The sequence below is a fragment of the Leptonotus elevatus genome, chromosome 1 (genome assembly GCF_054856555.1).
Source record: "Leptonotus elevatus isolate MCC_2025b chromosome 1, RoL_Lele_1.0, whole genome shotgun sequence".
Lineage (NCBI taxonomy): Eukaryota > Metazoa > Chordata > Actinopteri > Syngnathiformes > Syngnathidae > Leptonotus > Leptonotus elevatus.
In genome coordinates this window covers 36,560,930-36,586,767 of record NC_141239.1, presented here as the reverse complement: position 1 = coordinate 36,586,767, position 25,838 = coordinate 36,560,930, and the positions used below count along the sequence as shown (strand labels likewise).

General features: G+C 40.0%; 1 protein-coding gene across 4 annotated transcripts in view; it reads right to left on the bottom strand.

Moving 5' to 3' along the window:
- slc6a9 (solute carrier family 6 member 9) overlaps positions 1-25,838 on the bottom strand; it is a 76,206-nt gene that overhangs the window by 6,853 nt on the left and 43,515 nt on the right. For all 4 annotated transcript variants that reach the window (XM_086095966.1, XM_086095957.1, XM_086095950.1 and 1 more), the window contains 11 exons: positions 17,247-17,403; positions 15,160-15,291; positions 13,499-13,766; positions 9,792-9,924; positions 9,541-9,675; positions 8,870-8,973; positions 5,215-5,452; positions 3,053-3,187; positions 2,550-2,649; positions 1,918-2,018; positions 839-1,009 (listed from right to left, as the gene is read on the bottom strand). In XM_086095966.1, the coding sequence (XP_085952092.1) occupies positions 839-1,009; positions 1,918-2,018; positions 2,550-2,649; positions 3,053-3,187; positions 5,215-5,452; positions 8,870-8,973; positions 9,541-9,675; positions 9,792-9,924; positions 13,499-13,766; positions 15,160-15,291; positions 17,247-17,403 (1,674 nt within the window). The remainder of the gene's footprint in view (positions 1-838; positions 1,010-1,917; positions 2,019-2,549; positions 2,650-3,052; positions 3,188-5,214; positions 5,453-8,869; positions 8,974-9,540; positions 9,676-9,791; positions 9,925-13,498; positions 13,767-15,159; positions 15,292-17,246; positions 17,404-25,838) is intronic.

The following is a 25,838-nucleotide window of genomic DNA, read 5'->3' as shown; positions in this document are numbered from 1 at the left end:
TATATATATATATACACACACACACACACATATATATATATATATATATATATATATATATATATATATATATATATACACACACACACACAAATATATACACACGCACACACATATATATACATACACACACACACACACACACACACACATATATATATATACACACAGTATATACACACACATATACATATATACACATACATATGTACACATTCACAGGCGGGAAGCGTGCTCTGCCTCTCAGTGTGGCATTGGGTGACAGTGAATTTCTGAACGCACCTTGTGTTGACGGTTCCGATTGGATTAGAAACTTCCACTAAGTACTATGGAAATGTTTTTATTCTTAGCTTAAAAACCTTACCTTAACTAGAATCTGGCATTAGATTGTGACCAAAGGTAGAATCCTGGGCGATTATTGCACCTTTTTGGTGCTGTAAATCCTTGTTGTGGTTGAAAGGAAGCGCTAAACATGCTAAAATAGTGATAAATCACACTGTGTTGCCATGACTACTACTTCTTCTTCTTCTTCTTACACCTGGCGCGAATGCACCAAAAGTATTTGCCAACTACCAAAAGAAAGTCAACACCATTAGGAAACGGGGATTTTGGGTGCCAGTCTGAGCTCTAATGTTACAAGTTGCACCTTAGCATAACTTGCAAACTTAAGGGGGAAAAAAGTACAGCGTGTTTGGATCAATAAGTAAATATCAAAGCCGTAAAAGTTCACCCACAAAATCAAACCATTTTCTTTAATCTATAATTGATACTATCAAGATTGCAATAGTGTAACAAAATAGAGGTCTTCGTTAGACCTGGACAATAGAACGTGTCTTACCTCTCTGAAGGTGGCACCTGGGGACCTGGAGATCTTGTAGAGGGCATAGATAGGTATGCAGATGACTGAGGACAGCGACATTAAGAAGCCAATGGCCAGAGACCAACCGGGATACACGTAGTCATTATAGGTGATAGGCTTGTACTGGATCACCGTGAAGATCAGGATGAACTGTGAGGACAAAAGAGAATCACATCAACATGTGACTGATGCAGAAAATTGAACAAACATACAATCACTGGCCACATAATAGTCGGTTGTGGCCAGTTAGAGCCTGCAAGGTCTTCTGCTGGTCTACATTATATCAGAAGCACTGACGTACAGTTACAATTTAAATGAAATGAAATGTCTTGGTTGCTTAGCATCCAATATTGTGTATATAATGGAAGATTGTCTTTTTGTCCAATCAGATCTCAGCATCTGTGTGTTGACATGTCAATGTAATTTGCCCAGGGCCTTCAGACTTGTAGGCTCATAACATTCAATATAAACTGGACATTGAGAGGATATGGTGGCACCGATGCTGGCTGACTCGTTTCAACCCAGAAAAGGACTGAGCACTACAGCTCGCATACAGGCAGGAGGCGGGTTTTATCTAAGTATGTACAATATGTTTTGGTCATATTATTAGAAAGAGAAATGTGTAGAAAAGTGCCCACACTCTCCATCTGAAACATTCTAAAGCTAAGCCATGTGTTTAATTTACCTTAGAATGCAATGGTAACTTATAGTTACTAACTAACTAATAGTTGAAATTGTAAAAGCAGAAAAACAGAACGGATCGAAGTTATGAGCATAAATAGTCGGCTGCACTGCAGGCCTTGGAAAAATGCCTAGAATCTGACCAGTAATCCACAACAATGAATTTATTGGTTGGCCCAGAAGCTTAGTGGACAAATTCTGTATGCGTGGTTGGGAAATTCTACTGATAGCAGCTGCACACACCCATTTCACAGTCAGAAAGATTTGCACTCCGAGGTTGAAACCCTAAGCCCAACAGATTATCTTAAAATGTAGGTCATATTCCTAAAAAGCGCTAGTGGTATGCAAACCTTGGTTTGTTGTGAGGGTAAACTTACAGAGATAATGACAGGGGAGATGAACCTCCAGCAGACTTTGAAGAAGAGCGGGGGAGGGAAACCCAACATCATTTCAACATCTTTAAAGTAGTTTTGGTGGCCTGAATAAAAAGAAAACAAGAAAGAAAAAAAGTGAAGATGTGATTTAAGAAAATTCCATATAATCAAAAAACAAAATTAAGTTCAAAATGACTTTTTAGCGAATCCATGATTACCACAATTTCTGACTTGTTACCCTGGATAAGGTGTAGAAAATAAATACATTAAGTGTTTAAAAAAAAAAGGCACTTCACAGTACATTTTAAGACATAAATTGTAAGTAGTAAGAACAATTTGTAACAGGAAGTTTGAGGGGAAAAACTGAAGTCAAATGAGCAATCCTACAATTTATACTTTTAGCCCCACATTATTTTTTTTTTATGTAACCAGAAAATTAAGACCCTTGATGTTCAGATCACGGAAATGACTTATTTCCGTAATAGCTGGCCAAACATTGAAAAAGATGATAAAATTAGGTCACCAACTCAAAATGAATCCTAACTCAAAAGCCATTGTTTAAAAACAGCTTCATCCCTCATCCCACATGAACAATGAAGAGTTTTGGAACACTTCCAATGAATACCGCTTCTTACCATAAACATACATAACGCAGACACACATGATGCAGGAGATGATGACCAGAGAGAAACTAGCAGCATAGTTGTCCATCAGTAACAACCAGTAGATTCCTGCCTGCATACATTAAAAAAAGAAAGGTAAAAAAGAAGAAAAAAATACAAGAAATAAATGTCTGTGGATAATCACAGCGTATCGCTGGACATACAGTTGTTTATGACATAATACATGTTTCATGACTGACAATCAGGTTCCAATGATAAGGTCAAAAGAAGTAAATAAAAATCGGACTCGACAATGTCATTAGACTGTCCGAACATGACACTCAGGAAGCGGATAAAATGTTTGACCTATGGCGAAATCTTGATTCATATTACCTAAAAAAAAACTAAAAAAAACCTGAACATAATTCAAATAAAAACGTAATCAGTTTTCTATTTGGGTGAAATATGACTCTTAAATCAAATGTATATGGGTTCCCACAGTAGGGAAAATCAGGCATAGTGTGTTTTGGTCTTACCTGAGTTGTTAGTGGGACTCCCAGGAGGAATCCAACAACAGCCACGGACAATGTAACCACAGTCTTGTTCCTGATGATCCAGTCGGTGCCGATCTCATCAACAACGGCCGTCACCAGCGTCTCCAATAAACAGAACTAAAGAAAAAAATGAGTTGAAAAAGAAGGAGTGAACAACCTATTTTATAATGTGTATTCACTTGTTATACTGATTATGATCCATCGAAGGAAATTTTAATACACCGTACTTTATAGTTTTGTTGCACACCACACGGAGAATTAGAACACACATTTTGTCCTTCCACAAACAAGATTAGTTTAATGAACGCATAGCTATTGTATTTTCTACATCAGGGCTGGGCAACTTCCTTGATGGAGTGGGCCACAATTTTCAGTTCTAGTACCATGCAATTCCAGACCAGATGTATGACAAAAACGCCAACTTAAATATATCCTTTGCTATTCACTGAAAAACTCACCTGTTGTCTGTTTTTGTGTCATTACAAAGCGCTGTCTAATAAAGTGTAAAAGTGCGTAAGCAAGTAAGTAAGTGTTGTTGTGGTGTGCGTGTGATAGTGGACCCAAATGCAGGAAGGCGGAGTCAGGTGAGGCAAGCGTCCTCTTTAACGTAATTTAATTTAAAGAAAAACAAAAAGCAAACAACATACAAAACAAGATACAAAGTACAAACCAAAAACTGGGAATAAACTCACTAGTATCAAAATAAAACAGGTAGAACACACAGGAGCAGGAAACCGGGTTTGACAAAGACAATGACTCGACAAGGACTGAAAGAAAGCAGGGAACTAAATACACACAGTAACGGGACAACGAGAGAAGCCTGACAAGACGTTTGTGGCTTGGAGAGCTGATTGGGTAACACCCGGGAGCGGGATAACAATACACAGGAGGACATGATAAAATTTGACGAGACATTGACAAAGGGAGACACACCAGGAAAACATGACCAATAAACCAAACCAAAGCACAGGCAATGACAAGTGTAAAGCTTTGGCGCCATCTTGTGGCCTCTTGGTGCCAAGCAACCATGTTCAAATGAGGGGAGGAGCTTAATTTAGACAGTCCATCACCCTGTCTAATAGAAAAGTAGTGTTACTTTTATCATTATCTAGTGCAGTGTTTCTCAATTATTATTATTTTTGTTACGCCACCCTCAGGAAGAAGAAAATATTTCGCAATTCCCCCCAACTCTCCAACACGACTCCCTTATTTGAGCAGCAGTGATCTAGTGGCATCTGCAGGCAATCAAAAACTTAAAAAAATAAAAATAATTTTAGGGGTGGTCAATTACTTGCATTTTTGAACTCACAGTGAAGAACACCGTTATGGATTTGTGACCCCACAAAAATCACTTTGGTTTTCACCACTTTAATGCTACAAATTGAAAATACTATTTTCTCAGATTCTTGTTTGTCAAGGTCCCTTAAAATTGTCATCACTGTTCTCCATCTTATAGAGCCCCTGCGTATACACACACAATCTCTCATACTATACAGTATTGTGTGACCAAGGCGGTTGGTTAAGGTAGATGGAGAGGAGTGTTTTATTACGTGACGGAGCTTGTTTGTTTGATGTGCGTTTTTTTCTTATTATTATTGCTGAAAAGTGACTTCAGCTAGCATTAAATGAGGTTTATTCTTGACTTGAATAGCATAACACAAAAGACCTGGTGTAACTGCTGAGCCTGTGGTCTTGTGGTATACAGGTAATTAAAAGCCATTTTGAGCGGTGTGAATTATTCACAGTTTTGTAATATTTTCAGCAGGGCTCAACCCCTATACACACTTCACTATACACAATATATATTTTTAATCTCTTACAGAAAAACTACCTCAGTCTACATGACATTGACATTTGCATACATGATACATTTAGTGATGGGAAAATGAAGCTTCATGAAGCACTTGTAATATTTTTTGACTCCTCTAGATGGCACTCTTGGTTGAAAGATGCAGTGGAAATGTAATCAATTTCCTTTGCACTAGCCTTTATATTTAAACCAAGAGCACCATCTAGGGGAGTCAAAAAATATCACAAGTGCTTCATGAAGCTTAATTTTCCCATCACTTGATACATTTAACTGACTTAATATGTGGTGTATAGAAAAAAATTACAATGGTTAAAGACTTGCTTTCAACCCTTACCTGAGTTCCCAGTCCAAGAAGGATTAACATGAAGAAGAAGAGAAGCGACCACAGTGGAGAAATGGGCAGCAGAGTGAGGGCTTCTGGGTAAGCTACAAAGGCCAGTCCTGGGCCATGGTCAGCTACGTCTGACACGGGAACGTTAAGGTGGTGTGCCATGAAGCCCAGGATCGAGAAAATGACAAAGCCAGCATAGACGCTAGTTGCACAGTTGGTTATGCTGATGATGATGCTGTCTCTGTACATAGAAACACAGGTTGGATGGAAATTAAACAGCTGCTAAAGCGCAAGTTATTGCATATAAAATAACCATACCTTTAAAGTCCATGCTTAAATGCTGGGGTACAGACATGCTGGCACAGAAAATTACCTTTCCCAAAATGTAGGTATAAAAAGTTTACACTACACACACCTGTCCAAATGCCATTTTTTTGTGACATAAAAAACATATTTCACAGATCTGTTCGATGGAGTGACAGAGTGGCTCTCCAGTCCTCACGTTCACCTGCCACCAGTGACACGTATAAGGATAACCTTTACTTTACGCAATAGCTGCATATTATCCAGCCAACTTGAAACATGTACATATTGAACAATAGGGGTATCAGGATTGAGCCTTGAGGAATCCCACAGGTCATAGCCATTTGGTCTCAGAGTTGCCAATTTCAAAAACAGCAACCGATTTAGCAATTTCATGTCTTTATGGTGGGAATAGGAGTCATTTGAACGTTCACGTAATTTGAATATTCCAAAGGTGAAGAGGTTAACTGAAAAGAGTTGCATATCATGATTGGCTATAAAAGGAGTATCTGTGAAAAGCTCAGTTATTCAAAAACAAGGATGGGGCGAGATTCACAATGTTGTGAATAATTGCATGAGCAAATAGATCAGCAGTTAAAGAATGTTTCTCAATGTTCACTCGCAAGAAAGTTAGGGATCTCATCATTGACCGACCATATTATCATCCAAAGATTGAGACAATCTGGAGACATCTCTGCATGTAAGCGGCAAGACTGAAAACGCCACCGGCTTCTTTGGGCCCGAGTTTATCTGAAATGAATATATGCAGTGGAAACGTGTGCTGTGGTCTGACAAGTTCAAGATGACTTGATTTGACTTGACATTTGTTATTAGAAATCTTGGATGTCATGTCCTCTGGGTGAAGGAGAAAAAGGACTGAGTTGTTATCAGCGCAAAGTTCAAAAGCCAGCATCTGTGATGGTATGAGAGGGGGTAGTGCCTTTGGTGTGGGTAAGTTGCACATCTGTACATACAGGTGTTGGAGCAACATATGCTGCCATCCAAGCAATGCCATTTTCAGGGACGTCCCTCCTTCTTTCAGCAAGACAAAGCCAAGCCACATTCTACATATCTTACAACAGCGTACTAGACTGACCTGCCAGCAGTCCAGACATGTGTCCTAATCAAAATGAGTGCATTATGTTGCGCAAAATGCAATAATGGAGACCCTGGACTGTCTGGCAACTGAACAGAACATAAAGCAAGAATGGGAAAAATTCCACCTACAAAGCTAACGATTACTGTTCTTAGTTTCCAAAGGCTTATGTTTTAGTGTTAGCGTTAAAAATAAATATGATGCAACACAGTGTAAACATGCCCCAGTCCCACCTTTTTTGGGAATGTGAAATTGAAAATGAGTGAATATTTGCACAAAAACAATCAAGTTTATCAGTCTGAGCATTGTATGTCTTGTCTTAGTCGTGTATCCAATATGGGTTTAAAAATATTTGTAAATCATTGCATTCTGTTATTTACATTTTACACAAAGTTACATCTTCATCTGAATCGGACAGTACATTCTATTACATTTTAACTCACACAAATTGATAGAAGATTTACCCTGTGCATCAAGTTAAACTGCATTATACACAGTTGATATGACATCATAGTTGGGGCGGGGCATTTCAACAAACCATTCAAACAATCCTATGCAGTATATACGGAATTTATGCTAAGGAAAAACAATGGAGTATTGTTGACTAAGACCAAAAGAATAACAAGTGGGAAGATGGATTGGAGAGCGATTCTGCAAAATTTTGTTTCGGGATTAAGACGGGGAGGGGGAGGGGTGTGTGTGTGATTATTTCTCAGGGAGTAAGAGCGAGAGAGTGAGAGACAAAATCAACTTCTTTGTCAGCCTCTAGCCGAAAGTCAGGACTAAAAACGGCAAGGCTGTATTTCAGTTTTATGCTGCTAAAATCTCAACATATTTCATCCGTCCTCCTCTTTTAATTAAATTAATGATTCTTTTTATGTGTTATGGAATGCTTTTTTTTTTTTTTTACCTACCACTTTTGTACAAATTGTGCTCTACAAATAAACTTGCCTTGCCTTATCCTGGTCTCATTATCTGATATCACAAAAATTTGATATTTGAACAGGGGTGTGCAGACGTTTTATTTTCACTGCTGTGAGACAAATGTCTTGTTTGTAAGCAATTAATATTACGCAAGAATCTTGTCCTACTTTACACCTGTTCCAATTGATATGTGCCAATTTGTGAGGTTGCAGCAGTGGGAAGACTAAATCCACTGGGATGATGCCTCAGAAGTAGATTAGCCTAAAGTGCAGCTTTGTGCACAGATTGCTACAAGTCAGTTCCCGCCTTCTCTCTCCCTGGTGCCCTCGCTCCGCCAGCAAGCTCAGGGACGAGCTCAGGAGAGTAAATGATGTCCTTTTGTTTCCTTATTGCCTCTCTTTTCATTCCATTTCCACTCCCTTGATGTCCAGTACTGTTACTTGACACAAGTAGAGAAAACCCAATAATCTGTCATGCTCCTCCTGTCTTACCTCATCAGAACTTCTCCTCCCACCACCTAAAATAACAAATCACCTTCAAGTTTGCTCCTGGCTGTATGGCCTTCGTTAAGGGAATGCCACATATTCCTGTCCCTCTCACCAGTTGACTCAAGGCTCGAGTAGCTTTACTTTCCCTCCCTCAATTTGTTTTTTCTTTTTGCCTCCTCATCATTTTGTGCCTATCTAGCGTCACAGACTATTGCAAATAATAAGACCCTGCTGTGTGGAGCTCAGTGCGATCATAACTTGGAAGAGTATATTCACACTCACAAGGCAGAAACACTTTTTACCACTCCAACACATCAAGACAGAATTAATTGCACAACATGAGACATGACATGTAACACAAATAGCTTTTTCACGCTCTTATTCGTTTATCACATACTGCACGCATTCTTTAGTGTAGTCATTGGACATAATAACGCTTCAGTTTGAATGACACTGTTTGATACAGATTTAACAATTAGCTTATTTTTATTGTTGTGGTTTAATGTATATTTCCATCTTCAAATGTGGCCAAATAAGTTGACCCAAGTACAATACAGAATTATAAACACCTCTATTATGTTGTACTTCCAATTCATTGTAAACTAGAATGACAATAATACAACATTTCTGTTTTAACCAGAATGCAGCATTAACATTTTTGTTAAAGAAACTATTTTAAAGTAGCTTTAAAAAAAAAAGTATATAAAAAAATATCAATTATATATATCATTATTATTATTATTATTATTAAGTATCATTAAGTATTAGTGCAAGTGGACCTTATGGAGTGTACATGAAGATTTTTAAAATTATTTTTTATTATTACTATTAGTAATATTCAAATCACCTGAAACAATTGTTGTGGAACTTGTTGTAAGAAGCCATGGTAATAAGGCCACCCCAAGCACATCCGAGAGAGTAGAAAATCTGCGATGCAGCATCTCCCCACACCTAGAAAAACAACAACAAATTGATGACAATAAATGAAAGTTTGTGGATGAAGACATCTTTATGTATTCATGGATGTATGGATGCATTTTTCTTTCAGGCAGAAGTTGTATAATTCATGTCTGTTGATAGACAAGCATACTAATGTAGCGATCTGGTTTGATAAGAACAATGCATGCTTCCTTTAATTTTGTTAAAGTACTAATCATTACTACTTATGATTAATTTCTGACCCCAAACAATTTTTCACTGAAGATGGCATGTTTCCAAAATCACTTCCAAAATGTCAGCTGGTCCAAAGAAGGGAATTGTATACATACCGTACATAATAAAACAATTAAGCTATATTCAACAATAGATGTTTTGATAACAATGAATCATTTCCAGTATTAAAAATCACATTTAACTTAAAGACATTCTCAAACACAGTGTATCAGCCATGATAGAAACACAAAACTGACATGATTCCTTCTTCAGCAGCAACATCAAAACCTATAACGAAACCTCAAACCTGTGTCATCAAACTAATGGTGTATATATACAAATGGAATGTATAATTGAAGAAAATACCTTTGCATCGAGGACTTTCTGCCACTGAGGAGTCAAGTAATACATGATGCCATTGATGGCTCCATCCAGGGTAATCCCACGAATGAACAGGATGGTCAAAACAACATACGGGAATGTGGCTGTGAAGTACACCACCTGCAAATGAATACATGTACACAACCACTTCATGACTTCAATAAAACAGCATAGAGGAAATGTACTGTCGCTTGTTTGATCCAATTTGGACCTGTGACCGCAAACGTTTGACTGACCTTTCCAGAGGATTTGACACCCCTGATGAGGCAGAGGAAGACGACTACCCAGGACACAGCCAGGCAGCCCAGGATGGGAAGGCGAACTTCTCCAACGTTCCCAATGTCATCAGAGATGTCCAACACGTAGTGTCTGAAATAAACACATTCACTTTTCTTTTTCTTTCTTTTTTACATAAAAGTAAAGACATCTATGTTTTTATTTTTACTGACTGTGTTTCTGTCTTCTAAACTGCTGAGTGAGCTTGATTGATTTGTGTATCTACTTTTTTTTCAAAGCAGCAGCAGCAGCAAACATTTGCATAACAATGGAATACATTTGATTTACAGTTGTTTGTTTTGTGTAGATTTTATTTTTTTTGTGGGCTTAACAAAGGTCATTTTCCCATTTGGTTCATATTAGTATTCTGTGTTTAAAATAGCACTGTCAGTACGGACGTACCAGAGACGCATAAGACCAAAGGTAAAACTTAAAACATGTAACGGTACAAGAATAACTTGTTAGGGAACGAAGTTGCTATTTCAACAAATGAACATCAAAATCTCGATACAAGAATGAACAAGAACACAAACGTTTTTTTTCTCTGTCTTTCCCGGAACCTGCTATATACATTCATTCGTTTTGAGTCATTATCATGTTCATGGTTGCAGGTGGGTCATAACACTCACATTCATGCTATGGTCACCAACGCGGGGCTGTTCATCAGTGATAGGACATTATGAATTTCTAGGAACGTTGTAGAAGAATTAAAAAAAACGTGAACTGTAAATAGCCTTGCATAATTATTGCAAGAAATAGTTAACTTGATCGTTGACCCCTGGTTCGAGTCTTCAATAAGCCCAACAGTCTTCCGTTCCGTTCCGTCTTCAATTCCGCTTATCCGGGGTCGGGTCGCGGGAGCAGCAGCTTTAGCAGGGAAGCCCAGACTTCCCTCTCCCTAGCCACTTCAGCCAGCTCCTCCGATGGGATCCCAAGGCGTTCCCAGGCCAGCCGTGAGACGTAGTCTCTCCAGCGTGTCCTGGGTCGTCCCCGGGGCCTCCTGCCGGTAGGACATGCCCGGAACACCTCCCTAGGGAGGCGCCCAGGAGGCATCCGAACCAGATGCCCCAGCCACCTCAACTGGTTCCTCTCAACGTGGAGGAGTAGCGGCTCGACGCTGAGTCCCTCCCGAATGACCGAGCTTCTCACCCTATCTCTAAGGGAGAGCCCGGCTACCCTGCGGAGGAAACTCATTTCGGCCGCTTGTATCCGGGATCTCGTTCTTTCGGTCACGACCCACAGCTCGTGACCATAGGTGAGGACAGGAACGTAGATCGACCGGTAAATCGAGAGCTTTGCCTTTCGGCTCAGCTCCTTCTTCACCACAACGGACCGATACAGCGTCTGCATCACTGCAGACGCTGCACTGATCCGTCTGTCGATCTCCCGCTCTAACCTACCCTCACTCGTGAACAAGACCCCAAGATACTTGAACTCCTCCATTTGGGGCAGGACCTCATCCCCGACCCACAGAGAGCACTCCACCCTTTTCCGACTGAGGACCATGGTCTCGGATTTGGAGGTGCTGATCCTCATCCCAACCGCTTCACACTCGGCTGCAAACCGCTCCAGCGAGAGCTGGAGATCACGGCTTGAAGAAGCCAGCAGCACCACATCATCTGCAAAAAGCAGAGATGCAATGTTGAGGCCACCAAACCGGACCCCCTCGACACTCCGGCTGCGCCTAGAAATTCTGTCCATAAAAATTACGAACAGAATCGGTGACAAAGGGCAACCTTGGCGGAGTCCGACCCTCACAGGAAACGAATTCGACTTACTGCCGGCAATGCGGACCAAACTCTGACATCGGTCGTACAGGGACCGAATAGCCCGTATCAGGGGGCCCGGTACCCCATACTCCCGAAGCACCCCCCACAGGACTCCCCGAGGGACACGGTCAAACGCCTTCTCCAAGTCCACAAAACACATGTGGACTGGTTGGGCGAACTCCCACGCACCCTCAAGGATCCTGCTGAGGGTGTAGAGCTGGTCCACTGTTCCACGGCCGGGACGAAAACCACACTGCTCCTCCTGAATCCGAGATTCAACTTCCCGACGGATCCTCCTCTGCAGCACCCCCGAATAGACCTTACCTGGGAGGCTGAGGAGTGTGATCCCTCTACAGTTGGAACACACCCTCCGGTCCCCCTTCTTAAAAAGAGGAACCACCACCCCGGTCTGCCAATCCAGAGGCACTGTCCCTGATGTCCACGCGATGTTGTAGAGACGTGTCAACCACGACAGCCCCACCACATCCAGAGCCTTTAGGAACTCCGGGCGAACCTCATCCACCCCCGAGGCCCTGCCACCGAGAAGCTTTCCAACCACTTCAGTGACTTCGACCCCAGAGATAGGGGGGCCCACCTCAGAGTCCCCAGACCCTGCTTCCTCAAAGGAAGGCGTGTTGGTGGAATTGAGGAGGTCTTCGAAGTATTCTCCCCACCGATTCACGACGTCCCAAGTCGAGGTCAACAGCACCCCATCTCCACTATACACAGTGTTAAAGGTGCACTGCTTTCCTCTCCTGAGACGCCGGATGGCAACAGTCTTGTTTTTGGAATGTGGTATACCCAACCACACGTGTGGTCAGAAAATATTCCACACAGAGAGCCCACCAGACATATATTAAATTAAGTCATTCATTAAATACTCATTATATATTATTTACTCTCACCCATCGGGCCAATTTTGGAACAGACACAAATGTTTCCATATTCACAACAAACTTAATTTGTGTTTAGGATTGGAAATCATTGGTTGAAGATGTGCTGATGTCATTTTATCTCATTTCCAAACTAGGTACTACTTCCATTACTAGTTTAACTAAGTAACTGCTAGATTAGAAAATACTGAATTCTGGTGGAATTGATTTTGCAGCCTGTGCCAAGAAAACCACAATGTAAATAACGTAATCTAAATATTTATGAATAATTAATGAATGGATAATTAAAATGCCAGTAGTTACACTTGACAGAAGGGAATCAATTAAGGTTGGCGCAATTAATTAACGTCACATTACATTAATTCGTTGTGACAATAATAATAGTTTTTCCTGCATTTTACCCCAAGACACCAGCACACAATTTATAAGGAGCAGCCTATTCATCACTTTACCATATAGACAGCAAACTGAATCAGTCAACATCAGCGGTAGAGCTACGTGGTAGAATCCAAATTTTTAGCAAAATCAGTCTTGAGAATAAAATGTTTGATTCTTGCAGTCAATGTGTATCATGTCGGTTATTTTCACCATAGCAAGCAAACAACATTGCAGAGAAGTCCATTTTTATTCAAAAACTGTCTCAAATAAGTAGCACCTTTCATCAGATAAATGGGGAAAGTCCTGCACGTCTCTCATCAGGCTGTTCGAAATAGTGGAAAAGCCGTTGCATTTCCAGGAATCGAGTCCAATTATTGGAAACAAGTCCGCTGAAGTGAAGCACGTGTGAGCCGACCTTATCTAACAGGTGCATGTTGGACCTTGAGCGCATTGAACCCGTGTTCGATTCAGGGAATTGCACAACTCAATTCCAATTGCATCCTTTTCCACAAACTCTATGTATACATATGCATGCACAACATTCGAACCGTGATTCAAACCCAGAACTCCTTAGTGTGCTGCAGATGTGTTAACCGCTCCCCACCACAATGTTCTCCTGAGACTTACTTCCAGTATTCCTCGCTGGGGCTGGTTCTCTTGGTGCGGTTGACGATCTCACTGACCCCGTCCACCACACTGCGCGTGACGTTAGCGATGCTGCCGTTGCTTTGGGGCACCACGCTGCTGCAGTCCGGCGTATTCCAAGGGTTGTTGCAGTACGTCCATGGCAATACGTTTGTCATGGATGTGAAAAAGTAGTAGAAGGCAATGCAAATAACCACATTGTAATAGATCCCAATATAGGTGGACACCACCATCATGCCATAGCCCACGCCTGCAGGAAAGAAGAGAGGATAAGTTGGTGCCAAAATCCGGTTAGAATGACAGCATTAAACGCGTATAATATATGGGACATGATTATGATGCTAAAAATCATCAATCAGAATGGATCCATCAGTTTTGTGCCTCCAACTGTATGTATTGGATTCATACTTCTTTTTTTTTTTTACTAGTTTCCTGTTGAAGAAAAGTGCAGTTTAAATTACATTTGTGTTTTTCACATGCAACTGTGGACAGTTGGGTCAACGTAACTTTGGACTTTGCCACATCATGCAGTTGAGCCATCACGTTTCCCTTCCACCAATCCGATTTTTGACATACTTTGACAAACTGTGGGAGGTTGTTTTTACGCTTTGAAAACACATATTTTACTTTTCCAGGAGTTTGTTTCATTCACTTTCACCCAATGGTTGTTCAAAAAATGAATCCAGATTTCAACTTAAAAGCAATGCCCTGCATTAGAAAACACATTTTAGAATACATTTGGAAAGAGGTAGGGGTTCGAGCTTTAATTTGTTCCTTTTCTTCTTCTTTTTTAACGAATATTAGGCAAATAACATACCCATATCCTTACCTCTGGCCTTAACTTTTTCAAATTAAAAATTGCTGAAGTTAGTGGAGTATTCAGTGGACCCCCACGCAGATTTTCATATTTGCAGATTTTTTGCAATTTTTTTTGCAATATTTCAAAAAATATATAAAAATATATATATATATAATATACACGCCAAACGTTTGGACACACCTCATTCAATACATCTGCTTTATTTTCATGACTACGTACATTGTAGATTCTCACTGAAGGTATCAAAACTATGACAACTAACGAACACATTTGGAATTATGTACTTAACAAAAAAAGGTGAAAATAATAAAATAATACATAAATAAATAGCCACCCTTTTCTCTGATGACTTTTTTGCACTCTCGATGAGCTTCAAAAGGTAGTCAGTCACCTGAAAGGGTTTTTCAACCGTCTTTAAGGAGAAGTATGACAAGAGTATACAAAAAAAAACTGAGCAAAGGGTGGCTATTTTGAAGAATCTATCATATAAAACTTGTTTTCAGTTATTTCACCTTTTTTTTTTTTAAGTTCATAAATCCACATCAGTTCATGCATAGTTTTGATGCCTTCAGTGAGAATCTACAAAGTAACCGGTCATGAGATGTGAGTGTCAATTATATGCGGATTTTCACATTCGCGGGCCAGCCCGGTCCCCATACACTGTGAATAGCAGGAGTCCACTTCATCATTTCAATTCAGACACAACATAATGCAATAATAACACTTTGCACAATTCAACACTTGCTATGACCGGAACCTAATTGTTAGCTCTCCGAGCGCATCTCAGATCCAGAGGTACAACACGAGTGTCAAACACACAAACCTTTAAACATTGGACTAATTTTCCAGACTCCCAGACAGCCCTGGCTGGCAAACTGCCCGAAGGACAACTCAAGGAAGAAGAGTGGAATGCCACAGAACACCAGCATGATAAAGTACGGTAGCATGAAGGCACCTGGAGGAGGAGGCAGGACAGACACGATTCAGTCAACACAGTCTTGTAAAGGAAAGAAGATTGCGTGCCCGAGAGAATTCTAGATCTATTGTGCCAACACAGAACAAAACTTACATTAAGAGATGGAGGGGGAGGAATTACTTCAAATGCACAGAGAAGATTAAAAAATACAAAACGAACACAATTTTGATTAAAAAACCCAGACTACCATAATTTCTCAAGAATAACGCACACTCAGAAATTTTCCCGCAACAAATACATTTGTAAAATGCACGATTCACTTCAGTTTTGTGTTATTTTGCCCGAAATGGCTCCGCCGGCGGTAGACGAAAGCCTTCACGTCAAAGCTGAACTCACGAAAAAGAAAGCTACACGTCATATCCTGTTTTAGACTCTAGCAAACATTGACATTTATGCTAGTGAATTTGTTAACATTGACAGCAGAGAAAATGCGAAGCGTTTACCACCTAAAAGGTCGGACCCTCGTGAGGATAAAAGGTTTAGAAAATGGATGGATGGAATCACGGCAAATTAAATGACCGTGCAAACCAATATTCGGACCTTCTGCACGAAAGCGGTGGTGAACTATAAAGCCTTTCTTCGACAAGCGTTTCACGAGTGCTAAACACATGCAAAGTGTTGAAAGAAATATGCAGTCTCGGCAAATCACACTTACACGAGGCGATGGAGTCGAGGTCTGTCGGGAGCACCGAACCAATTAAGGTGAGAAACAGTAAGCAGTGATATAACATTTGTATGTGAAATTGTGATGCATTTTAAGCCTAGAGTTGGGCAGTTTTCTGACGTAAATCAATCATTAACCATGTCTAAAAATGTGTAGAATTATAAAATGAAGATATATTACAATATTCTCTTAATTGAAAGTGTACAAAAGTATGTTTTTCAGAGATATCAAGTGGAAACCTAATGCACCTGTAAGAATATTTGCACTTTTGATTTTAAGATATTATTTGTGCTTTTCCGAGTTATGTGAACTTATTGCTCAATGATATACAATAGGTATAATATAAGAGTTAAAAATTGATATATATATATGATTATTATTATTTTTTTTACATTTTCTATGGTTGGTGTGCCTTGAGATTTTTTCAATAAAAAAAGTGTGCCGTGGCTTAAAAAAGGTTGAGAAACACCGCTCTATAGTATATATTGTTGCTGTCAGTCGGACTCCACCCACCCCTGTGATGACAACTCAAGTTGGAACCATTGTCATTGCAAATTCACTCACATCAAATGACTGAAAAGGAGAATATACAAATCATTGTATTCCGTTATTATTGAGGTTTTACACAATGTCCCAACTTCAGTGGAATTGAGGTTTAAAAAACGGATGACTTGACAAAACTGGCAAACTGTTGTAAGCAACACACAGGACGCGTCACCTGTGTCTACTCTGCCCTAACAAAGACAAGACTGCATGTCCAAACACAGCTGAGCTGAATTTATACCTTAATTACAACTGAGAGGTAAGCCGAATAGCCAGGTGAACGCAAAGTGTGCCCTCAATATCTGAATCTATGTGTGCTTAGCTTTCTTCATCAAATCCCTGGTTAAAAAAAAAAGCACACATTATTTTTTCACATAATCTTGTTTGTTTTGTGGGAACTAACACGACTCATGCTCCAGTGAACTAAAAAATTACATTTGATACAGGCGTCATGTCAAAAAATATTGCTAAGCGGACCTGTAAATGCATAATTTACATCCAAATGACGGGTTCCTAATTCAATTTCATCCAATTATACTGAGCTAAAAACGTGTGCGCGTGACTGAGCAAAAGAAACAAAACAAAAATGTAAAGCAAAAGTATTTGTTCGTACTCTTCATACGTTTTTTTTTTTTATATATAAATTGATCATTGCACGTGTTCAGTGAAATGTTTAGTATACAGCAATGCATGCAGCATGGTTGGTTCTCTGTGATGAAATACGAACCTCCTCCATTTCTGTAGCAGAGGTAGGGAAACCTCCAAACATTGCCCAGGCCCACAGCGTAACCCACACTCGTGAGGACAAACTCAATTTGGTTCCCCCAGTTCCCTCTCCGGGAGTTTTCATCCTTCTTCACCGGCTCACCTGGAACTGCTCCATTCTGCAACAAAGACACAGTCAAGGTCATCTCATTTGGCAGCCGATCGATGTGCTTCGCATGTTGCCATTGCAGCGAGTACAAAATACTTTTTTTTTTCCTGTGCATGTAAAACAAAATCAATTTATGTGCCAGGAGAGCATCATGCTGACCAACAGGAATATTCTGTATTCAACCAGAGATTTCACACCCATTTCATGGCAGTCTGAGACGTCACATTCTCATTTTTGGTTGTTTTGTGGTTTTTTGTTAGCAAAATCACCACCACCCCCAAAATAAAATTTAAAAAAACACCCCAAAAAACATTTGGTTTCCATGAAATATAACAGGTCATTACAATTTTACAGCAAATTCAAATGAAACAGATGAATTTACAGTAGTTTCTCTTCCTATGTTGTCAATGAAACGATGTCACCAACTCATTCAAAGTGAATCTTAAAGTAAATAAATCTCTGTGGAGATATATTTGGCCCACCATAATTGAATGAATTGCTTAAATTCAGCAACATCAGAGGGTTTTCCAACATAAATGACCGTTTTTACCCCACTCTATATGCCATATAATGATATATATTTAGTTGCAATATAATTTGTATTAGGACTGGGCAATAAAAATAATGTAAAAATAATTCAATTAATCGTCATTTTAAAAATCGAATTGTTGAAAATTTGCTAAATCATGAAATCGAGGTACACTTTTATCTTTTCCTGGATTATTAAAAGCTGTTGTTCTTATGTTCTGCTACATCCAAATGTTATTGTAAGTTGTAATTTTGCACAAGTGGCAGAATGCTGGGTACGTGGTTTACAAGATGTCTTTACAGTAGCTATAACAAATTATTTGTGGGCATTTAAGCATAAACTATGAATGTTAAGTTTACAATAAAACATTACTGTTGTCTCGACATTTTGCAAAGAAATTATTTTTGAATAAATAAAATCTTTAAATAAATGCTTGTTGGGTTTATTGGATTAAAATCGATAAAAAATGTAATCATCCAGAATTTTGTCATATCACCCAGCCTTAATTTGTATTTGATTTTTGTCATAGTAGCTATTTTTTCATATTGGGTTATTTTATCATTAAGACATTAAAAACATAAATTAATTAACAATGGTTACATTTAGTTTGATTGATGGGAACCTCATGCATAAAGACGCCAGAACTGACGAGGATTACAAAAACAATCCTATATCCTATATGCACCCTATACCAGCCCACGGATACAAAACAACATAATCGAAATGATGAACAAATTTGTGACAGAGGAGAAGGTAAGAAAAGTTGAGGACAGTTGGTCATTTGGCCTAAGATTAAGACCAAGTAGTATGAGCGAGAGAATCCTAGCTGACTTCTTCTCAGAGCAGTAGTGGGCAAACTCGGTCCTCTGGGGCTGGAGTCCTGCAGGTTTTGGATGTTTCCCTGCTCCAAAGTAGCTGATTCCAATCAACATTATCGGCTTATGCCGAGCTTGCTGATGAGCTGATCATATATCAGCTGTGTTGGAGAATCTAAACATCCAAAACCTGCAGGACTCCGGCCCCCCAAATCCGAATTTGCCGACCCCTGGCCTAATAGGATATAGCTATAGTTGTCTGTTTTGTTGATGAAAACTCTGTTGTGTGTGTGCGTCTCTTGGTAATGGCCTCATTACGTAGCACAGTCTTCTTTCACATCGCGCAACTCATCATACAACTTTTAGAGCCGGCTAGCAGACTTCTAGAATCAGAATGTGTGGAAACACTGTGTATAGAATATAGTCATACAACCTTTAATATCCAATTTAAATGTTTAAAAAAGTGAATAATCCAAATAACTTAAAAATTATACACTGGTTCTTGTTTTCTTAAAGGTATCATTCCATTGCTTAACATCTAATCAGTGTAATCAACAAACATCAATGTTATGTCTTCTCCCTCCCTTTCCTCACATCCAGGTGCTAAGGGCAATAGATCTCATATGGAAAATACCTCCATTTGCAAGTTTAGCATGAGGGGAATGCCGTGGAGCAGACAGGATCTAAAGTGAAATTAGCGTTTTAAGAGGAGCCCATAAGCATTTGGTCTTGTCGTCCCGATTTCAAGCTTCCTCTGGCCTTTTCTTTCTCCTCCCTCCATCTGTTGCCATCAGATGGTCGCTCACTCTCACTCCTGACCTGTTCTGTGTCCTCAGCTATCGTGCCGTGTAAAAGTATTTGCCCACTTCCTGATTTCTTTGCCATATTTAGCCCCCTGGACTCAGCAATAACTGAAATCGAGCTTTTGTGATGTTGATGATGAGTCTTTTGTATTCCCGTGGAGGAATTTTGGCCCACTCTTCTTCACTGTTTTGCAGTCAAATTTGGAGCATTTTCTCGCAAGAACTACAGCATATCAATTGGATTTAAGTCTGGACTTGCCCACTCCATAACCTTCATTTTGTTCTTTAGCCATTCGGAGGTAGACTTGCTATTATGTTTCAAGGTCATTGCCCTGTTGCGTAACCCAGGAGCCTCTTGGCAAGAATGCTCAAGTATAAGGGCCCAGACTGATAGCTGGACATTTGCCTGCAGGATTTTCTGGTCAACAGCAGAATTTTTTGTCCCATTAAGCACAGCATTTCCTTTAGGTCCTAAAGTAGCAGCCCCCAATTACCGACCTTGCTGCTGCCATTTTTGACTGTTGGCATGGTGTGCTGCATCATTTTTTTTATGCTGGATGCCGGAAACTGCAAACGTCAAACCTTTGCCTCATGACATCATAAGTCTACAGAATATTTCTCCAAAAGTCACCTGGATCATCAAGATGTGTCTAGACAATTTTATTTCTCTCTCTCTCCTCTCTCTCCCCTAAAGATGCCATTTACAAAAAAAAGTGTACCGGGTATAATATATGACTGAGTCATGAGCACTGACTTGATCTGAGGCTAGTTAGACCTGCAGTTCTTTGGATTGCTTTTTGAGCTCTCTTTTGCGATCTCCTAGATGAGTCGACATTGCACTCTTGGAGTAATTTTGATTGGCTAATCACTACACAAAATGTTTGCCTCAGTTCCCAGTTTCATTGTCTCTGACTGTGGTTTGTTTGTCTTGGAAAAGCCTTTTTCCAGATCACTTTGTTTCTCATTTGTTCATGAATGAAGCCCCGTTCAGACGGAAGCAAAGCCGGGTTCGTTTCCTCAAACAAATCTCGTACACACGGAAGCATTTCAGGACTTGCGTGTGTCCAAAAGAAGACGCTGAGGACGTGTAATGGCTGTAATGTATATGCCAAGTCTGGAGTGGCGCTGTTGGACAGCCACAGGGAGTTAACGGAAAGCGTAGAAGAAGAATCAGCGAAGAAGACAAACACTTTTTTTTCCTAACTTTATTGCAATCTACAGAACAAACATGGCTTTGCATGTATCGAAACAACATGAAAAAGACGAACACAGGGGAAGTGACAATGGCGGGTGATTCAAGTACAACACCGCGTGTTAAACGTGGGAATAAAGAAGCAAAATATTTTGCTGCAAAAGGATGAGCAAGCTAACTACGACACGGCTATCCGCCATTGTTGTTGACAGAATGACGGTTCGCGCGCGGTCACGCGAATTGGCGCATACGTCATCAAACTGTGACAATGCAGGAGTATCCTGCATATGGTGTCCAGACGGACACGTAGACGCACCTGTAACTACAGGCCAACAATTTCAGGGTTTTTACTCTCTGGACCTGGATTCCCCAACCCTGACTGTAGCATGATGCGGGATGGGGTTAAGTAAGATTCTCAGCTTGAACATTCTCATCCTCTAAAAATATGAATTAAATGAATATCTTTCACAAAGTAAGGGTGGTAGAGAAAGGTGTTGAAAGATACAGAAAGGCGATAAAGCAGGATGAAGAAGACATTGTGGAAGTGTCAAATTCAACAGTAAGCTTTTGACTGCCACAAGCTTCGAGCGTTGCCGTTCAACCGTCTACAACAAATTTTGGCAACCGAGTGAATAATGTATATACATTTTGCAGCCAAAGGTAAAAGGCCATTCACTCCTGTAGTGCCTTTTTTTTTGGTCCTCCATACCTTTCTACCACTAGGTAAGGCACTTTAACACTGTCTCCTCATTGAAATACGGATGACTCATCAGGAGCAAATGGATAGCAAGACAACTTTTAATCAGTAAAAAGAAAGAAAAGAAAGAATCCAGAAAAACGACATCCATTGCAGCAAACTCTACAATATTGCTTGTTGGTGCTGTAGCTGAACTGAGAGGAGTAATGAGGGAAAGAGACAATCAGCTGGACAGCGAAACAGCAACAACTTCAAAAAGTAAACAGCAGGCATTTTCTCAAAGTCTTTTGAGACTGGCTGTGCTTGCGCATCAGAAAAGTAAAACAAAAAGCCTGTTTTCAGCATCCCCTGATCTTAGAGCAGGTGGAACACACAGGGAGCAGAACAAACAAGTGTTGGTGAGGCGATTGCTCAGAATTAGACCCATCACAGCGGTGTGGATGTGCTCTCGCAGCGGTTCACATATTACGTGGACTCTGTCTGAAGTTGATTTTGGAAAGACAGGAAATGCCAGAGACAGAGCAGCTGTGTGTGTTTTTTTTTATTGCAAGCGATGCATAATGTACTTGGCTATCAGCAACCAGGTGTGTGCCTTCACAAGATACACACACACACAGATGCATAAACGCATAGGCCGATATGTTAGCTCAGGCAAAATTCAAAATACAAATCAACAATGGGAAGCTTACAAATTTACATCACTCACTTCCTAAGCATTCAAATCCGTCCTGAGCTATGTCAGCGGCCCAGTAGCTCACTGGTAAAGTTATGTGCTGCTAAATGGAGGGTGTGCGTTCGATCCCGACTCACCCCATAAAAAGAAAAAAAAAGTTGGGTTTACAACAAAGTCACCATTTATCAATTTGTAAAGTAATACTTCAAACGAGAGTTATGTTTTTGTTTTTATTTTTTACCCATACACGGAAGCTAAATCAACAATCTATGCAGAAACCTGATAACGACCCTATTCCTGATCATTTGAGTCAGGTGCGTTAGAGGAGGGAACGCTCTAAAACATGCAGCCAGGACTGCGGCCCTCAAGGACCTGCAGTGAGACCTATGATCTATTCTAGATGTTTACTCATTATCTAAGATGTCTGGAATGAAATTAAAGCATTCAAGCTCAACATGTAATGTACTGTATCTGCAGCATCACATAAATACAATCAATTAATTTCACCAAACAGATGCTATGAACTGGAAGCATTGTGAAATGTTTACAATTGGATGTGAAATCTATCGGTGTTAAAACAAAATGATGTTTTCCTCCAGGCTAAGAGCCAACACAAATCAGGAAAGGATACACTTTGCTTATTCGCTGGACCCCCCTGGGCCAACCTCAAAATGTGAGTTTCTCATGACATGTTCTCTTATTTAAGTGACCCTGATGTCTCCACCCAGGTGTTGTGGCCTATGGTGTTGGCTCCTGTGAGCTGTGTAGTCAGTCAGACAACAGTCACTGACTCGATGTCTCTGTCACATGCTTTTTTTTTGGGGACCATCTGGGCTTTATGTAAGACCACACATGGCCTTGCCTTTTTCACTCCCTAGTTCTAGCGACTTTCCTCTATTTTCAAGGTCGCTTTTGAGTCAATGTTTACTTTTTTGAAACACATCTGTCACTTTGCTGTCCCTGCTTCGGGACATCATAAAGTCAACATGGAAAGAGTTACGTTGACATCAGCAAAGCATCCCCACTATATAGGCATGGATGTTCTCACACGCTGAGCTGAAAATTGTATAGTTGCCCTAAAGATGATATTGGACGTGACCCCCCCCCCCCCCCCATCCTATCAAATAACGACAATATTATACCAACTTGCATTTATTTACTTAAGTGTAAAGATTCTGGCTGCAAACACAAAAAAATAAACTGGATATACAGTATTTAAGTAAAGTTGAAAATATTACAACACTTGTGATAAACTACAATCTAAAGTCGATGTCAATGTTCACCAACCAAGTCAGTCAATACTACTCAAAGTCTGTCAACAAAGTTCCAACACTGGAATCAAATCCAAGGCCAGCAACGTGACGGGACAGGAGGAAGGTTGAAAGATCACACCTGAGCCCCATGCATCATTTTGAGCGAGCACGTGCCTCTCTGAAGCCAAACATTGCGTAATATGTTTGGCTTCATAACATGAATGCGTTTCATTGGGAAGCTCATTGACAGGTCGGAAAAGGTATTTTTCCGGGTCACATTGAGACATCTGTCCAAACAAACCAAGGGGAACAAATCAAATAAGTTTGCATATGGCACCTGGGTCACAGTCTGCCCATGATTAGGATTTAGCAGGAATGGTCACTTATTATAGGTTGTGCACATATTTTGTACTTTAGATTATGACCTCTGTAGGAATAGCTCCCCATTCGCACCTGATTAATAATAATAAGGATAATAAAAATAAAAGAATTGTGACTGAACTTTCAGATTCTCCTGCCAATCAAGCACCTTATCATGTTCAATCATGTTTTCCATCAAATTATTCTGACTACATTTAAATAACTTCTCCGTAAACCTCCCTTGTGCTTCCAATCATTTGGTGGAACACAAACAACGAGAAAAAAAAGACATACACACGTATTATTTCACGCTGAGTAATCACGCCTCAGTTATTCAAAGCGGCACACGTAATCTTCACTCTTCAATCGATGCTGAATTTTGCCAACATGTCTGTCTGCAACGACTGAATCCACTCAACCATTGTGGGACAAAAAGCCCACCGGATCCCACCAAAAACAGACTGTTCAAAGCTCTCTTTATGAGTGAGCTGTGAGGTGAGAGTAATAGGCCTAAAGACGGCGTAGACTGTGGCTTCTCAACCTGCTGCCATTGGGACCACATACCAAAAGATTCTGTCGGACAGAGACTGAATTAATCCCCCCCTGCACGGCTGAATAATAGCCATCAATGCTTGAGGTGTCAGGCATAGAAGTGTTGAAAATGATGTCCATAGTGGATCGTTGATCTAGAAATTTAAGGCACAAAAATATATCTCAATAGCTCAGTATGGTATGTGCAAAGTGGGGTTCATCTGCAATGATCATTGTGAGGTATTTTCATTTCTATCAATTGCTGTAACAATTAAAAAATTGTCATATTTAACACTCAGGGTTCGTATACCAGAGCACAAAACAGATAACATAAAAACAACTTGTGTTTCTTGCCATGTTGGGCTTATAAGCTTGCAATGGCCATTCACAATATTTCTACAACCTTGCAGCTGTCAAGTCTGATCCTGTTGTGCACATTATATCATACTGTCGCATGTTGGGGGGGGTCTGTAGCAATGTTCCCCAGCATGCTTTGTGGGGTCCAGCAGCAGTGTGATACTGTGATTCAATAAAATGACGTTTAGGAGTGCTATACTGTTCTTAACACGTTTATTGATTTTGCTGCTAGTGTTGATGTTACATGAGCAAGATTATTCTTTATTTATTTATTCTTTATTTATGGAGGACAAGATATGGGCTGGGAACAATGGTCAAGTTGGGACAAGTGATCGTTAGATGTTGTCAAAAACTGACCTGTAAGATCTGTGCATGCGAAGGTACACAGCATTAGAAGACACAAAAGGATGAACAACAGCTGATTCTCAAATTCTTGAAACAGGTTTAACTGACTGAGCAAAAACACTTCCGAGCTGTAGGTTTCTCAGCCTTCTTCAGTTGACTTTTTTTTTTTAAGTCCAGCTTTGTCATTCAGCTTACCTTGACATGATGTTCCATGTTGAGGAACTTGCAAAAGGGGCATCAGCTGCTAATGGTCCAAATAGTGTACGACTGGCCGGTCACCAACCTCGCTAACTTCCTGATACTATTAGGACTAAACACAACATGCTGGAATCCTGAAATACCCCCCAAGGGGAGGGGGTAGGGGGCTAGTTATGTCTATGAGTCTGTGTCTTTGTGAAGAGTGAAACGTGGTAGTGAAGGGGAGGTGTGGCTAAGAAGCAAAAAATGGAATGGGGGTTGAGGTACCAAGGGCAATGAGGGGGTGATCATTTGATGTTCAAAATCAATACGTACTGAAAATAATTGGTAACATGAACAAAGTGTGTTTCTTTATGTGTGTGGGTTATTGTCATATAATTTGATCAGTAGAATTAAAGACATGCACCACTGAAATCAATTAATTTTACTGATACGAGTATTTGAATTGTTAATGATTATCATTCAAATGGTAATAATTGTTTCTAAGAAAAAAATATTCAACAAACTTTTAATGCCAAGATGTCTTTACGTTTTGTATCCAACATTACGTTTTTTTCTTTTTCTTTTTTTTTTTTAAAGATGCATTGTGGAGTTTAAAAAAAATTTGCATCCTCCACCAATGCCCAGATGAGTACAAAAATTAGTAATTGTGCTTTTATACTTTTAAAAAAAAATCCAAATATACTGAGATG